The sequence below is a fragment of the Leptodactylus fuscus genome, chromosome 2 (genome assembly GCF_031893055.1).
Source record: "Leptodactylus fuscus isolate aLepFus1 chromosome 2, aLepFus1.hap2, whole genome shotgun sequence".
Classification (NCBI taxonomy): domain Eukaryota; kingdom Metazoa; phylum Chordata; class Amphibia; order Anura; family Leptodactylidae; genus Leptodactylus; species Leptodactylus fuscus.
Genome location: NC_134266.1, coordinates 134,297 through 152,545, shown reverse-complemented (window position 1 = coordinate 152,545; position 18,249 = coordinate 134,297). Strand labels below are relative to the sequence as shown.

At 44.2% G+C, this 18,249-nt stretch overlaps 1 protein-coding gene across 1 annotated transcript; it reads left to right on the top strand.

The window, feature by feature from the left end:
• Window positions 1-1,006: 1,006 nt before the first annotated feature.
• Window positions 1,007-15,031, top strand: LOC142193528 (cell surface glycoprotein CD200 receptor 2-like). The gene is made up of 6 exons (XM_075262500.1): window positions 1,007-1,079; window positions 7,643-7,936; window positions 10,204-10,461; window positions 12,064-12,160; window positions 12,675-12,735; window positions 14,918-15,031. Exons 1-6 carry the CDS (start codon window positions 1,007-1,009, stop codon window positions 15,029-15,031), a joined length of 897 nt encoding a protein of 298 aa, XP_075118601.1.
• Window positions 15,032-18,249: the final 3,218 nt, after the last annotated feature.

The following is an 18,249-nucleotide window of genomic DNA, read 5'->3' as shown; positions in this document are numbered from 1 at the left end:
ACTCATGAAGAGATGACCGCGCAGCGCATTAAACGGTAGCAAGGTATTGCACTCTATATCCAGTGTCCTCATCGGGCTCTTAGCTACCTCGTGTCTCCAATATCCAAAAAGCCATCAACATCACATCACATAAAGTCTGTGGCTTATAACCCTGGAGACAAACAGGTATAGCCATGGAGACAAACAGGTATAGCCATGGAGACAAACAGGTATAGCCATGGAGACAAACAGGTATAGCCATGGAGACAAACAGGTATAACCATGGAGACAAACAGGTATAGCCATGGAGACAAACAGGTATAGCCATGGAGACAAACAGGTATAGCCATGGAGACAAACAGGTATAGCCATGGAGACAAACAGGTATAGCCATGGAGACAAACAGGTATAGCCATGGAGACAAACAGGTATAACCATGGAGACAAACAGGTATAGCCATGGAGACAAACAGGTATAACCATGGAGACAAACAGGTATAACCATGGAGACAAACAGGTATAGCCATGGAGACAAACAGGTATAGCCATGGAGACAAACAGGTATAACCTTGGAGACAAACTGGTCTGTAAAGGTGACAAATGTACAAAAATAGGATTCATTGTTATTTATTCTTACAATTTGTGTCTAACCTCCAAAACACTTAACCAAAAAGGTAACAAAAACCAGCAACATATGATAACAAAGGAAATGGTGTAGAGGTGCGAGCCACAACGTGCAGGCGGTAATATTCGGCTATGGTGGCATCTCCTCTTATATTTCTTCATTCTTGTCTTGTATTTGCCGTCCTCTGTTTCTTTTGAGTCATCGATGGCAGGAAATGATGTAGAAATGAATATTCTGGGTCCGCACTACAAGTTTCCCTTCAGCCTGACCAGTCTTATCTTCAGGAACAGCAAATAGAGAAGTTATTTATATAGTGACGGGAGCTGAAGGAAGATGACCAGTCCTGGCTCCGCGCGGCGCCCTTGGAAGTCCCACTGTCAGTAAGAAGACTCGACTATCTAATATGAAGCTTCGGGAGAAAAACCAACTTACTTTACTGCTGTTTCTGATTGTTCATGTGGTCAAGGCCAAGTCAGGTAAGACTCAGGTCATGGTGGATGACGCTCAATAATGGAAGTATTTGTTATATGGTTATGTGGCAAATTGTTCTCGGGATTGTAGACGGCCGGCCACTGACACTACTGATCCGGCTACGACTTCCACTATGACTTATTACTATCACTATGACTCCCATTATGGCTAGTATCACTACTACTATTAGGGACTATTGTCTACGTCTGCTTCCACTAATCCTATAGCCATTATTTCATGTGACATCTACTACTACAGTGTCCGTCTAAAATCACTAGACAAAAACTTCTGCAAACATGACTTTATCATTCGATGCTAAATAACAGACACCCAACACAACCCTTAGAGTCAATGGGATCCATTGGGCTCCGTTGGTGACCGCTACTCCATTGGTCAGTTTGTCCCTTGTTGGTCTTGGCCTGGTCTTCCAATGGATCAGCACAATGGACACCCTGACTCCAATGTGAACCCAGTGTAATACAACTCCTCCTTCCACTATTTCTATCACTACTAATATTGTCACTGCTACTAATAATGTGCCCATAAAACATCGGGTGTAGTTTAATAACATCAATGTGCGGCATTCAGCCAACCATAGTGACATTTGGCACACAGATATTTGCATAAAAAATACACCAAAAACATTGCACTTTGTCCATTTTCCAAACTTCTGACCATTTTGGAGAAAAGTGCGTGGAGTAGGGCAGGGTCATGGTGGGCTACGGACTTCTTGGCCTCCTATAACGTCTCTTATATAATACACATACAACAATAATACACACTAGGCTGAATACACACACAAAGTATCAGAGATAAAGTGTCTTTGATCCATAACAATCACCTTCATTTTGAGAAATTGCTTAAATCTCACATTCACTGACAATTCTTCCTAGAATTCCATGATATGTAGTGATTTTTTTTTTTTAATTCCACTTTGGATTTGTTACAAAGGTCATTTAAGTGAAGTGCTGGGACCATATCACTATGCTGGGACCATGTCACTATAACGCCATTGCAGATGATGTTATGCCTTCCTTTAGCCTCTGTGCAATCTACGACGATCCACGTTGGGTTCTCCAGAGAGAGGCCAATAACACCCAATACTGTAGACTGGCTGATCACATATAAAAAACTTCAAAAGCAAAGTGTTGTAAAAAAACTCTCTGTAAAAAAGCTCTGCTTCATAGGCCTCAGGGTTGTGCTCAAATCTCAAGATCGGCTCAACTCTAAAAGTGACTTTTCCCATAGACAAGCATTGACTAGGGTGGAGCGATCGGGGTTGAGATTGGCTGGAAAATGATTGGAAATCAGATTTTAAAATTGATCCTGAAATCTCTAGATCGGCTCAGCCCTAGTTATCAATGTAAGTACCTACAAATCTCCTTTAGGCTAAGACCGCACGTAACGGCCGGCAGCAGCAAAGAAGCGCAGCAGGAAAACACGTTACGACAATGTATCGTGGTCTTTGCTGCTGCACTTTTCACAGAATGTCGGTCGAGGTTTCCTGAGGCCGGAGCCCCATGCGGCATAAACACTATTACACTTCTAGTGAATCCCATTCACACATTGCAGGAATATATGCTTAGTGGACACGCTGAGATTTTCAGGACCGCGGCACTTTTTTGCTGCAGTCCGCAATGTGGGGCCTTAAGACACCTGTCTTCTAGCATTTTCATTGAGTTTTTGCTGCATTTTCTCTGCTTTATAGAAATTTTTTTAAAACTAAACATTTCTACTACCCCACCCCCGAGGTTCTATCCCCACCCCCTGCGGTGCGGTACAACACAAGGGGGAGGGAAAGCTATTTAATTTTTTTTTCTTCTGTACAAACAAAATCCCCATGAAAAATGAGAAATCAGACATTTCTCTGTGTTTTTCTTTTGTCTTCTTGTATCTTTAGAGGACTAGAGCAGAGAGTAGACATTATACATACTAGAGGAATATCCGGAGAGTAGACATTATACATACTAGAGGAATATCCGGAGAGTAGACATTATACATACTAGAGGAATATCCGGAGAGTAGACATTATACATACTAGAGGAATATCCGGAGAGTAGACATTATACATACTAGAGGAATATCCGGAGAGTAGACATTATACATACTAGAGGAATATCCGGAGAGTAGACATTATACATACTAGAGGAATATCCGGAGAGTAGACATTATACATACTAGAGGAATATCCGGAGAGTAGACATTATACATACTAGAGGAATATCCGGAGAGTAGACATTATACATACTAGAGGAATATCCGGAGAGTAGACATTATACATACTAGAGGAATATCCAGAGAGTAGACATTATACATACTAGAGGAATATCCGGAGAGTAGACATTATACATACTAGAGGAATATCCGGAGAGTAGACATTATACATACTAGAGGAATATCCGGAGAGTAGACATTATACATACTAGAGGAATATCCGGAGAGTAGACATTATACATACTAGAGGAATATCATGCAGTTGCTATTGGGCCCTTGAATAGAAGGGGCCCCACTTGTTTTGGCTCCATTCCATTAGTCTCCGGGTGACAAGACTTGTGCATGACTCCTTCCTCCAGGGGAACTGGATTTTTAGCAAACATGAGATGGAAACTTGCTGAAGATTTATGGAAATGGGGGAGGAAACTTCTTGATTATTAAAATAAAGAAAAAAAACATTCAAAAACAACCTAAAACTAAGTCCCTATTTATCACCACAAAGGACACAAAAATGATATAAATAATCCAAAGGAAACAAATGTTACAGCCCTGAAACCCACACGTGCGAATAGAACCCCAAAAATGTGTCCGGCCCTGAAGGGGTTAAGTGGCATCTTGGAGGTGGGGTGAGGTTGGTGGGGGCGATAACTAAACCTTCACATGTTTTATGTCGCAAGAGAGTTCTTAGGCTACAGCAGAACCATGACACAGCTTTTATTCACAAGAAGTTGCCGACTCAGCGCGACCAGGACACAGCCGCCGCCGCCTACATGACCCCTGACACGTGACGTGTAAAGTTATGGACGTTTAACCATTTCATGGTTGGACACATTGGATTTATTTTTTATGTTTTTTGGGGGTTTTTTTTACAGTTTTTTACATTTTGTCTCTTTGCACTGCTAATAAAATATTTTTAGTTCTTTCTCTCCATTACAGAATTTTTTTCTGCTTCTGTGAAGCTAAATCCTCTGATCTGGTTTAAGTACATTTATTTGGTCTTAATTTTTTTTTTTTTTTTTGGGGGGGGCTGATTTTTGCTATATCTGAGTTACAAGAGAACTAGCGCCCCCTAGTATACACCACAGAGCTGATCTGTGCCCTCTAGGACCCCGGAGCTCATACAGTTCCCTGCACGTGGTGATCACATGAATGGCAGGTCAGGAGGAGGCTACAATATGGCGGCGTCCATAGCTGTATATACAGCACTTGTGGATTGGGAAGGCAGACCCTGTACTAAACCACCCCATCTCCTCTATGTGGAGTCCGACTGTCTCCGACTCACCGATCCTGCACTTGCACAATCATACATAGTAGTGGGGGCCCCGTGGGACAGTGTGACTGTCCTGCTTTTAGGGTGCTGTCCCGCTGTTCCAGGTGCCCCAATATGTCACAATGAGGAAACGAGAGGATTTGGTGTGTGTTTTTTCTCTTTATTTGATAGATACTGGTGAGGGAGACTTGGAAAGAGGACATGATACTGGAAGTGGTAACCAGAATGGGGGCATTATACTGGGGGAAGAACCTAGAAGGAGACATTATAATGGGGGGGCATTATGGAGAGGGGCAAAATGGAAAAGGGACATTATCCTGTGGGGGCAAAGTGGAGGGGGACATTATAATATAATGTCTATGGGGCCACTGAGGGAGACCTGTGAATGTCCGCTGCCTTTGGATGGGCCAGTGAGGGGCATTATAGTGCGTGCAGGTCACTAAGGGGCATTATACCATATGGGAGCCACTGACAGGGCATTATACTGTAATTGGGGGCCAATGTGCCCACCAATGTGGTGAGATGCCCCCGGAGGGCCAGTAAGAGGACGCATTGACTCTTTCAATTCTTCCCATTGGCTTTAGTTGTGAGTTGTCGCACTGTCGCGTTTCATCAGAGTCAGAACACAAAAGCTTTAATCCGTGTCTGTGGTCACAAGAAATCTACAGAACATTTCATGCTTACTGTAAACTTCTCTATTTCAGACGGCTTTGTCTGGTTTCGGTTTTCCCCGTGACTCTACGATTTTTCCTTTTGTCTTTGATTACAACCAACTTTACTAGTCTAGAAAAACCAAAACAGTCTCACCTTTTAGACGGTGCAAGGTCAGACGAGACAGTGAAGGAGTGCGGCGGATTCTCCAAGGTGTCCGATACTCTCTGATAATAATCCATCTACTTTTACACCACTTACTAGTTGCTTTAGTTTCCAACAAAATTTTGACACAAAAATTTGTCACAATGATTGAAATTTTGGTGACACTTCCAAAATTTTGGTACAATTTCTGGCTCACAGTTTACTATACTTTTAAACAAGCCACGCCCACATGTCATATAAGGTGCATAAACTGTTAGAAAGTGTCTAAAACATAGAGTCATGGCTCGTTCACATCTGCGCCCTGTTTCCGTTGTGCAGGTTTCCGTTTCCTGCACAAAACAGGGGCAGGAGACGAAACCTGCCGGCATCTTACAAACGCTCACCGGCTCTCACAGCCAGACTCGGCATGACAGGTTTCCGTCTTCTGCATGCAGTCCAGACGCTGGTGTGAACCCAGCATCAATGAGGTGTAAAGCATGAGAATTATTTTTACAATTCTGCTGCATATTTGTTAGTATCTTTAGAGCAGACATTATACTTACTACAGAGGAATATCATGCAGTTGCTTTTGTGCCCTTGAATAGAAGGGGCCCTACTTGTTTTGGCTCCATTCCATTAGTCTCCGGGTGACAAGACTTGTGCATGACTCCTTCCTCCAGGGGAACTGGATTTTTAGCAAAGATGAAATGGAAACTTGCTTAAGAGTTATGGAAATGGTGGGGGCAGAAGACTTCTCTTTATTCTGCACAGATCAGCCTTAACATTACAACCTGTCCAGCAGTGGGATGTATCAGGCAGCGGTCACTTGTTGGACAAGCCATTAAGATTCTGAGCAACTTTGACAAGCCATAAATTGCAATGGCTGGATGAAAGGTTCAAAAAAATTCCCAACTGGCAGATTTGGTGGGGTGTTCCTGATATAGTCCTAGAGGTGTAGTTAGGGGTTGAGCACAGGGGGATGAACATGTCCAAGTGGCCCCCAACTTATGTATACTGTTATATTACTGTATAGTGACCATATAGTGGTAGATATCGGTTCTGCAGACCATTCAGGTGAATACAGGGCAGTTACGACTAATCCTTCACGTTTCTCGTCTCTTCCATCTGGACGCCATAGCCACGTCTTCCGGTCTCTGTAAAGTTTGCAGCACAGACATTTTAGGCTCCTAACTTTACCAGGCACCCGACCCCATTGTCCTCACCTGCACCCCCATCCTCCTGCTAGCCCCAATTATAAAATATATCCTATAACCCCCCCCATAATGAATAATACTTCCAAATGTATCTGTATATGAATAATTTCCCTGTGCACCCCCATAAATAGTCCCATAGTAATAATGCCCCAGGTGTTTCCTAACTAAAAAGTAAACAAAGGGTAAAAAAAATTAGAGGGTTCCAATGCCCAGGACCCCCAGGATCAGCGGTGTGAATGACTCAAGTTACCTGTGTAAGTGCCGTGACCCCTTCTCTGTTATATAGTGTCATTCATCTCCTAGTGGCCATGTCATGTAACTACAACCTGGTCCTATACACGTCTATGTGACAAGGCTGGAATTACATCACACGTCACTATAAGACAGACAGCGTGTGATACATACAGACGCCATAGCCCCCTCATACAGCTGGTCAGCGGGGGGGGCACTGATCTCTTATTGATGATTTATTCTGAGGAGAGATCATCAATAAAAACCAGCTGGAAAACTCCTTAAGCCAAGGCCACACGTTGCAGAAATGCAGCTTTTTTGTTGCAGATTTTGTTGCGTTTTTTTTTGAGCCAAAGCCAGGAGCGAATTGAGCAGAAATGAGAAGTCTATGACTCGATGACGTCATTGCACCAGCCTCTGCCGAAAACAGACGAGATTTGTCTGCTCTCGGTGTCTTGTAAATCACAGGCCTGAAGTGGCTCGTGGTTCACAAGACAAGGATGGGTTTTAACTAGATCAGTATCTGCAGACACAGATCTAGTTAACAGTAAAGCATTAATGGTGGCCCCCTAGACACCCCCCACTAGCTACGCCTCTGCGTGCTTCATAACTGCCAAAAGTGATCCGAAAAAGGACAACCAGTGAAACTACAAGATGATCATAAGCACCAGAGATGAGTGAACTGACTCAGACCTTAACCCTGAGGAAGGAGGGGGGTTGGGAAGAGATTAAGAGTTAAGAGAGTTTCGGGGTCTTGTTTTGGATCCACCTTTACCATGAAGACCCTTCTCCGTATTATTCCCCTTTGTATTTGTATCTTATCTTCCTCTCTGTTCTCTTTCAGATGTCTCGGCTGTTCAGGTTGGACGTGACGCTGTCCTGGGCTGTGACCTCTCAATAGAGAACTTTTCTTTGATCACCTGGAAGGTGGAATCTCCTCACCAGCCTTCCTGTTATCTGTCAGCTCTTAGACATGATTCCCGGGGGAACTGCAGCCATCGAATACACCTGACTATAGATAAGAACAAAACCTATCTCAGGATAGACAATGTTGCGATCCTCGATGATGGAAATTATACCTGTGAAGTTGCCAGTAGATTAGGAACCTTCATGTCCACAGTTGTGCTGCAGGTACTCGGTAAGTGCCACAAATCTAAATATCTTTGCTCCGACTTCTCCTCCCGGCGGTCATCATACTCATCATACTCTTCTGCATGGTATCTGCATTTGCCACATGGCTGTTGCTTTAAGGTTACTATGTCTACCAGTCAAACTTTGGATGGGCGTGATCCATGTCTGAGGTTTGAGATTCAGCGCTAGTCAGGGCTCTAGTTCAGTATATAATAGGGCTGAGGTGAAGTATTGGAGCCTGACACTTTCCTTGCTCAGGTGCCTGTGATTACATTAGTATTCAGGCTCTATGTTCTCAGGACTGACTCCCAGGACCGTTCCCTGTTTTCTGTTGATCACCTGGTTTACTGACTTTGGCTTTCTTTCCAGTTATCTACTCTTATGCTGATTTAGCTTTATCTGTGACCGCCTGGACAAGACCACTGTCTGGACCTCCAATATTCCCCTGCATTTGTTTTGGCTATTGACTTGCCCTTTCATACTCTGCTGGTTTTTGACCCTGGTTTGTGTATTAATCTCTTGCCCAAAATATTGGTTTCTTGTCTGGTCTTTATCCTGTAAGTGCATCTGCTTTCTAGCACCTTGTTTTTGTTCAGGGTCCTAGGCCAAAATGTCCATCCAGCTTTGCAGTGGGCTAGCTTGTTTGCATGCTTTCTGCTAGTCCTGCTTGACAATTGCTTAAAGGGGTTGTCCTATGAAGTAAAGTCAGCAGGACTTTACTCAAGCTCCACATTCAACCTGAGTCCAGCCAGGCTAAGTATGGATGGGACTGGACCTTAAAATGAATGGGAGCACCGGAGATCGCCAAATGTTGTAATTAGACTATCTCTGATGTAAATGTGAGCACCAACCTCCACTGGTCCCGCCTACATTTGGCCCGGCCACGCTTAGATTGAAGGTTCTGCTGACTTTACTTTGTAGAAAAACCCCTTTAAATAACAGTAAGAGAACACTTCCATTCCTTATGATATAATGTATTCTTTAAAGGGGCTCTGTTCTTTGTATTACCCCTTTAGAATTAGGAACATGGACTCATAGAGGCTGGACCTCCATAAAGGCCCACCCTCCTATTATCCATATACTGCAATGTGTAAGACAAGTCCTATCCACGAATGGTCACCTAGTGGTCACTTACTCTTTTCTCCTTCCTCCACTATTAGATCATCTCACGTGGCTCAGATATTAAGAGGTTGCCCAACTTGTCTAATACAAGAGTCTGACTCTAGAGGTCATCTGCTCTCCATAGACGCTGTTAGTCCATAACTATACTGTATATGTGTAATAAAGAGGCTCCGATACTTCAGACTATTCCTAGTCAGAGACCAATAAAAAGCTAATTATCAAGGTTCATTATCCTGATACGACACAATGGGGTGATGAGCAGCAGAGCTAATTTTATACCTTTAAGGACCACCCCTTTAAATCACCATCTTCTGGCAAATGAGTCACTTTTTGTATTTTCTATCACTACCCTTATGTGACAAGACGTGAGACTGGGTATTAGGCCCTGTGCACACAGACAAGACAAAACCACATAATAGTAATAAAACCATCATAGACGTGTGACATGTCTAACGTAATGTGCAAAAATGTTAGGCAGGCATGGAAACCATGAAAATAAGTGAAGAAAGATAATAAACAATTAGAAATGTAAATCCTGTTAATATTCGGGGTGACCTTTGCCCTTTGCCTTCTTCTCAGTACTCGCAGGCAGTGTTTGGAGGTTGTTCCCGCCGCCATCTTGGAGAACTAAGCGCAGATCTTCTGTGGATGTTGCTCCAATCTGTCTCTCTCTTCATGTCATCCCAGACAGACTGGAGGACGATGAGGTCAGGGCTCTATATGTGCGGGAGCGGGATCATCACTCCCAGGCTCCGCCTCCAAAGGGCAAAGGTCACACCGAATACTGATGGGATTCACATTTCTCTTCATTTTGTTTATTGTTTAAAATAAATGATTAACCCTTCTGTTCCTGAAACCATTCTTACCATGCAGCGTTTTCTCCCCCACCGTCTGCCTACAACTTTTGCACAGCACTGTGTAGTAATACCTTATGATCAGACGTGACTTGAATGTCCCAGACCCCATTATAACACCCACATTAGGGCTCCCAACAATCACAAATAACTCTGGCGACCCATGTGACTATTGCCTTTGCTCTTGTAATTTGGCAGAGCACCCTATGGGCCCCCTCACTAGGGCCCGGATGGCTCTGACCTCTCTTCAGCTTCTGGCTCCTTAGAATAACCATCGGCCATGTTTGTTTATTTGCAGCTGAGCCTCTTGTATTACTAGAGACCGATACTAATGGTCATCCAGTGTGCCGCGCCATCGGTGGGAGACCTGCGGCAAATATTTCCTGGGCCCCCGAGCCAACGTCTGAAGTAATGACTCGGATCAATCTGGAGAAAAACGGCACCGCCACAGTGATCAGCTCGTACAACGCCACCGACATGACAAACGTTACCTGTGTAGTGTCTCACCCCAGCTTTGAGAGGCCTGTACACGTCCGCCCCGCTGCTCTTACTATGGGTTTGTATCATTTGGTCTACCATATCTTAAAGGGGCTCTGTCAGCAAAATCATGCGGATAGAGCCCCACATATGCGTGAATAGCCTTTAAAAAGGACCATTGCTTTACGCAGTAGACAAACAGTGCTTATGTCTCCGATCGGTCCCCGGACTGAACAGAGACATTAACTCCTCCCACGCCGCGATCAAAGGCGCCAAAGGATCCATTTTCCCGGCGGCACATGGGCGCTGCCATTTTGCTGGTGATCGCCGGTGCCTGGAGCATGCTGCAGGACCGACATCACGTTAGAATGACAGCCGGGAGCCTTGTACAGGCTCCCAGGCTTGTCTGCAGTGATTTGCTTTTGCAGCCTGGTCTATGCAGCCTGAAAAAAAGAAATTATGATTTTTTGCAATGCATTAGCATTGTAATGCATTGCATTAGTGATCAGACCCCCTGGGGTTCAACACCCCTAGGGGGTCTAATAAATGCAAAAAAAATAAATAAAAAAATATATAATTTTTTTAAAAAAAGTATTAAAAATTCAAATCACCCCCCTTTCCCTAAAACACATATAAAAGTAGTTAAATACTGTGACACCCCTACACATTAGGTCTCCCTGTGTCCGTAATTGCCCGCTCTACAAATTTATAAAAATATTTTTCCTGTTCGGTAAACGCTGTAGCGGGAAAAATAGTCAAAAGTGCCAAACCGCTGTTTTTTCACTGTTTTGATTCTGATAAAAAAAATTGAATAAAACGTGATCAAAGCAATAACATTTCCCGAAAATGGTAGAACTAAAAAGTACACCCGGCCCCACAAAAAAGACGCCCTATTCGTCCCCGTACACGGACATATAAAAAAGTTACGGCTGTCGGAATATGGCGACTTTTAGAAAAAAAATTTTTTAACACAGTTTAGGATTTTTTTTAAGGGGTTAAAATGTAAATAAAACCATATAAATTTGGTATCACCGGAATCGTACCGAAACACAGAATACAGGGGACAGGTCATTGTGGCTGCACAGTGAACGCCGTAAAACCAAAGCCCGTAAGAATGTCGCAGAAATGCATTTTTTTTTCAAATCCACCCTATTCTGAATTTTTCCCCAGCTTCCCAGTAGCGTTACATACATAGCAGTACATTAATAATTAATGGCGGAATCATGAAGAAAAATTTGTCCTGCAAAGATTAAGACCTCATATGGCTCTGGGAGCGGAGAAATAAAAAAGTTATGGGGTTTGGAAGGAGGGGAAACGAATAAAACGAAAAACGAAAATCAAAAAATGCCGTCGACGGGAAGGGGTTAAAGAGATGCAGATTTGTCTCGGATGAACTAAAATGTTCCTCTGATCATCACAGTCCGGGGTCCGAAGTCACCTCTGAGTATAATAATGATTCGTGGCTGGAAAACCTTCAGTATTTTGGGTTCAGCCAAATACACAATTTTTGGAAACTTCCCAATGAGCCTTGTTCTTTGTGTAGACTCCTCTCATCAGCAGCCTGGGACAATTCGGACACAACCACCAGTCTCATCCAGGATTTGTGTAAACCAAAAAAACACTTGAATTTTTATTGTTATTTCTCCAATGTTCTTTATTTTCACTTCCTTCCCCCCAGTAGGTGCAGGAGCAGGTCAGTTATTCCTAATCGTTGGCCTATTATCTGTCCTTCTGCTGCTTCTCGGGATTGTCTTGTTTTGGAAGCGATCGAATCTCAGGTATTTACAATAAGTTACAAAGTTTTTGAAAAAAAACATTGTTCAAAAATATTGTGTTGTGTTCTAGAAAAGGTCGTTAGTAAGTAACAGAAGTTCCTCATATGTTGTATTATGGAAAACGTGTCCGGTTTTGTCGCAAGTCATTTTTTTATTATATTTTTATATTTGATTTACATACAAAAACTCTAAGGTCATGTGACATCCGAGGGCACAGATTTGCAGATTTCGGCCGGTGGATCTTCATGTAGATTGGACTTCTGTAGATTTATATAGAATTCCCCATTTCCTTACCTGCGTTGCCGGATTCCATCATAATTTATCCCAATATAATTTTCATGATCTGAACATGGCCTCAGGAAATTTTTGGGGAAAACACAACATCTTAGGACAGGCAGGATTGGGATGACTCCGACTTCTAGCATTACCACCAATCAGCTGTAGCCGGATCTGTTCACCATTTACCTTTATGATAGAAAAAATTTCAAAAACTTCACCACCATTTCCTATTTTCCAGAACTTGTCTGAGCCTGAAGCAGAAGGATGGAGCCGCACCAGAAGATCCAACGAGCACTGATGTAATGATATTGTATCTGATAGTTACTATTATATATTATTATCTATATGTAATTCATTTGGAATCATTATATTGTTATTTCTGTAATTTTCACACTTTTCTAGTTGATCACAAATCATTTACTATTCTGATATCTCGAGGGAATGGATTTTACATTACAGATTTATTTTTGGCAATCTGAAGCTACTAAAGTCTCATCCCCACACGGCTGTATTATGGCTGTATTAGGGCTGTTATAAGGTGACTTTGTGGCTTCTTATGTTCCTCCATTTGTCTCCAAATCATTGATCATTTTACACAAAACTCCAAAACTGGTGCGGACAGAAGTATTGGCGCCCTCAGCCTAATACTTGGTAGCACAACCTTTAGACACAATAACTGCGCACAACCGCTTCCGCTAACCAGCAATGAGTTTCTTACAAGGCTCTGCTGGAATCTTAGACCCTTCTTCTTTGGCAAACTGCTCGCGGTCCCCCCTGAGATGTGAAGGGGCCTTCTCCAAACTGCCACCAAGAGATCTCTCCCCCTCCCCCACAGGTGTTCTATGGGATTCAGGGCTGGACTCATTGCTGCCACTTTACAAGTCTCCAGGGCTTTCTCTCACCACCATTTTCTAGTGCTGACCTGAAGTGTGTTTTGGGTCCTTGTCCTGCTGGAAGAGCCCTGACAACAGACAGACCCGACAGATCACAGACTGAGGTCCTATCATGCGGATCCTGAGTACAGGTCATCAGTATCAAAAATCAGTCTGTGGCTAGAAAACCTCTTTTAAAATAGTGATTTATTATTAATAGTTCCCCCTGATAAGTAATAATTCCTCCAGCCCTTCTAATATAAGACCCCGTTATTAATAATAGTGACACCAAAAAAATTACATATATAAAATGGGAGCAATTTATAGGGAGTAGCTATTAATAAGGCAGGGGGAACTATTATTAATAAGGGGAGAGGGGGGGTAATAGTTCCCCTAGCCTTAAGAATAATAGATCCTCCTCATAAATAGCCCCGTTATAAATAATGGTTCTTCTCTATATATGTATATCTATATGTATATATGAATACACTAACACTAACCTATCTATCTGCAGGGCTGGGGTGATATGCTGGGTCTGGTGACAGTAACCTATCTATCTGCAGGGCTGGGGTGATATGCTGGTTCTGGTGACAGTAACCTATCTATCTGCAGGGCTGGGGTGATATGCTGGGTCTGGTGACAGTAACCTATCTATCTGCAGGGCTGGGGTGATATGCTGGGTCTGGTGACAGTAACCTATCTATCTGCAGGACAGGGGTGATATGCTGGGTCTGGTGCCAGTAACCTATCTATCTGCAGGGCGGGGGTGATATGCTGGTTCTGGTGACAGTAACCTATCTATCTGCAGGGCTGGGGTGATATGCTGGTCTGGTGACAGTAACCTATCTATCTGTGGGGCTGGGGTGATATGCTGGTCTGGTGACAGTAACCTATCTATCTGCAGGGCTGGGGTGATATGCTGGTTCTGGTGACAGTAACCTATCTATCTGCAGGGCTGGGGTGATATGCTGGGTCTGGTGACAGTAACCTATCTATCTGCAGGACAGGGGTGATATGCTGGGTCTGGTGACAGTAACCTATCTATCTGCAGGGCTGGGGTGATATGCTGGTTCTGGTGACAGTAACCTATCTATCTGCAGGGCTGGGTGATATGCTGGTTCTGGTGACAGTAACCTATCTATCTGCAGGGCTGGGGTGATATGCTGGGTCTGGTGACAGTAACCTATCTATCTGCAGGGCTGGGGTGATATGCTGGTTCTGGTGACAGTAACCTATCTATCTGCAGGACTGGGGTGATATGCTGGTTCTGGTGACAGTAACCTATCTATCTGCAGGGCTGGGGTGATATGCTGGTTCTGGTGACAGTAACCTATCTATCTGCAGGGCTGGGGTGATATGCTGGTTCTGGTGACAGTAACCTATCTATCTGCACGGCTGGGGTGATATGCTGGTTCTGGTGACAGTAACCTATCTATCTGCAGGGCTGGGGTGATATGCTGGGTCTGGTGACAGTAACCTATCTATCTGCAGGGCTGGGGTGATATGCTGGTTCTGGTGACAGTAACCTATCTATCTGCAGGACTGGGGTGATATAACCTCTATAGATTTGTTGTTTAGGTAACTTCTTTTGTTACTTCTTGTTGATCAGGTGGATGATGTGGAGCCTTACGCAAGTTTCACTGTAAAAGTAAACTCCATCTATGACGTCGCCTCTGACATTGCAGATTGTAAAGAAGAGAACAAGGCGCGATGGAATTCTTAGCCCCGGGATCTTCGCTGTGACTTCGGGTGAATCTTCATCTTCTGGAATTCTTCTTTTCCGTTTCTTTCACATTTCTTTGCACTTTTCTGTGATCACTAATTCTTGGCCGTGGAGACTCCAATAACCCGGCGTTACCTTTGGATTTGTGTGACACGGTCGTACCCAGCTCTAGGACAGAAGCTTCGGGGCTGACACAGGAGCCGACAGTCCGGGGCCCGGGGCCGATGCTGTAAATAGTCTGTAAAATACAATAAATACAGTAAAGCATTATCTTTGTGTCTCTTCTGTAACCGCATGAAGATGATTAATAAGGTCATTACTAGAGATGAGCGAATGGCGTTCCATCAAATATCAGGCTGTTCGAGGTGTTCTATTCCAATCGAACACGAGGTGGCAAACTCACTAAAAAATTGTGTCCCCTCCCACCTTCTCTGGCGCATTTTTTGCACCAATAACAGCACAGGGGAGGTGGGACAGGAAATACAACAACGGAGGCAGTGAAAAAATATCGGAAAAAGGACTTGGTGGCCGGAAACAGATAACCTCCAATTTAGACGAATCGTCTATTTACCATTCGACTAATTTGGGACTGTGAACTATGAGACTGTAAGACAGGGACAGATGTACAGGAGGGTTAGCTAGGGGTTACCTTTATTTAGGGGGGAGTGTTACTCACACAGCTCTTTGGGGCTCTATCTGGTCGGGATCCCTGTCGGCTTGTGATATGCCAGAGCTGACTTTTTCCCATAGGAATGCATTGACCAGCGTTGATTGGTCGAATCCCGTAGACTGGCCAATCAACGCTGGTCAATGCATTTCTATAGTGAGATATAGCAGAGCCCGTGCGGTTTGCCCGGCTACTCCAGACACCGGAGATGAAAGAGCTCTGCACCACACCCAACCATCCCTCCAGCTACTCCTCCTGTACTAACACGACTAGCTCAGCTTGGCTATTCCTTAGTACTACTAACACGCTAAGCTCGGCTATTCCTTAGTAGTACTGACATGCTCAGCTTGGCTATTCCTTAGTACTACTAACACGCTAAGCTCGGCTATTCCTTAGTAGTACTGACATGCTCAGCTCGGCTATTCCTTAGTACTACTAACACGCTAAGCTCGGCTATTCCTTAGTAGTACTGACATGCTCAGCTTGGCTATTCCTTAGTACTACTAACACGCTAAGCTCGGCTATTCCTTAGTAGTACTGACATGCTCAGCTTGGCTATTCCTTAGTACTACTAACATGCTCAGCTCGGCTATTCCTTAGTAGTACTGACATGCTCAGCTTGGCTATTCCTTAGTACTACTAACATGCTCAGCTCGGCTATTCCTTAGTAGTACTGACATGCTCAGCTTGGCTATTCCTTAGTACTACTAACATGCTCAGCTCGGCTATTCCTTAGTAGTACTGACATGCTCAGCTCGGCTATTCCTTAGTAGTACTGACATGCTCAGCTTGGCTATTCCTTAGTACTACTAACATGCTCAGCTCGGCTATTCCTTAGTAGTACTGACATGCTCAGCTTGGCTATTCCTTAGTACTACTAACATGCTCAGCTCGGCTATTCCTTAGTAGTACTGACATGCTCAGCTTGGCTATTCCTTAGTACTACTAACATGCTCAGCTCGGCTATTCCTTAGTAGTACTGACATGCTCAGCTTGGCTATTCCTTAGTACTACTAACACGCTAAGCTCGGCTATTCCTTAGTAGTACTGACATGCTCAGCTTGGCTATTCCTTAGTACTACTAACATGCTCAGCTCGGCTATTCCTTAGTAGTACTGACATGCTCAGCTTGGCTATTCCTTAGTACTACTAACATGCTCAGCTCGGCTATTCCTTAGTAGTACTGACATGCTCAGCTTGGCTATTCCTTAGTACTACTAACATGCTCAGCTCGGCTATTCCTTAGTAGTACTGACATGCTCAGCTCGGCTATTCCTTAGTAGTACTAACATGCTCAGCTTGGCTATTCCTTAGTACTACTAACACGCTAAGCTCGGCTATTCCTTAGTAGTACTGACATGCTCAGCTTGGCTATTCCTTAGTACTACTAACATGCTCAGCTCGGCTATTCCTTAGTAGTACTGACATGCTCAGCTTGGCTATTCCTTAGTACTACTAACACGCTAAGCTCGGCTATTCCTTAGTAGTACTGACATGCTCAGCTTGGCTATTCCTTAGTACTACTAACACGCTCAGCTCGGCTATTCCTTAGTAGTACTGACATGCTCAGCTTGGCTATTCCTTAGTACTACTAACACGCTAAGCTCGGCTATTCCTTAGTAGTACTGACATGCTCAGCTTGGCTATTCCTTAGGGTAATAGCTGAGGTGAGCTTGTTAGTAGTACTAAGGAATAGCCAAGCTGAGCATGTTAATACTACAAACCCCCCCAGTGTCCGCTTACCTGCAGCTCCCTGTTCTTCGTCCACTTCGGTCCATGGTCTGGGTTTCATGGCGCCCTGCCCCCTCTCCCCGACTTGTATTATAGAGAAGGCAGGGCTTGGGAGAGTGTAGCAAGGAGTCTCCCCGCCCAGTACCTGCCCACACTCTCCCAAGCCCTGCCTTCTCTATAATACAAGTCGGGGAGAGGGGGCAGGGCGCCATGAAACCCAGACCATGGACCGAAGTGGACGAAGAACAGGGAGCTGCAGGTAAGCGGACACTGGGGGGGTTTGTAGTATTAACATGCTCAGCTTGGCTATTCCTTAGTACTACTAACAAGCTCACCTCAGCTATTACCCTAAGGAATAGCCAAGCTGAGCATGTCAGTACTACTAAGGAATAGCCGAGCTTAGCGTGTTAGTAGTACTAAGGAATAGCCAAGCTGAGCTAGTCGTGTTAGTACAGGAGGAGTAGCTGGAGGGATGGTTGGGTGTGGTGCAGAGCTCTTTCATCTCCGGTGTCTGGAGTAGCCGGGCAAACCGCACGGGCTCTGCTATATCTCACTATAGAAATGCATTGACCAGCGTTGATTGGCCAGTCTACGGGATTCGACCAATCAATGGTTCTGCCTGAGGAGGCAGAGTCTAAAATTGGACCAGAATGGAGACTGCTGTGGACCGATTTTAGACTCTGCCTCCTCAGGCAGAACCAGCGTTGATTGGCCGAATGCTGTACACTAGCCAATCAACTCTGGTCAATGCATTCCTATGCGAAAAAGTCCGCTCCAGCATATGGCAAACTGACAGGGGTCCCGACATAATAAAGGTACT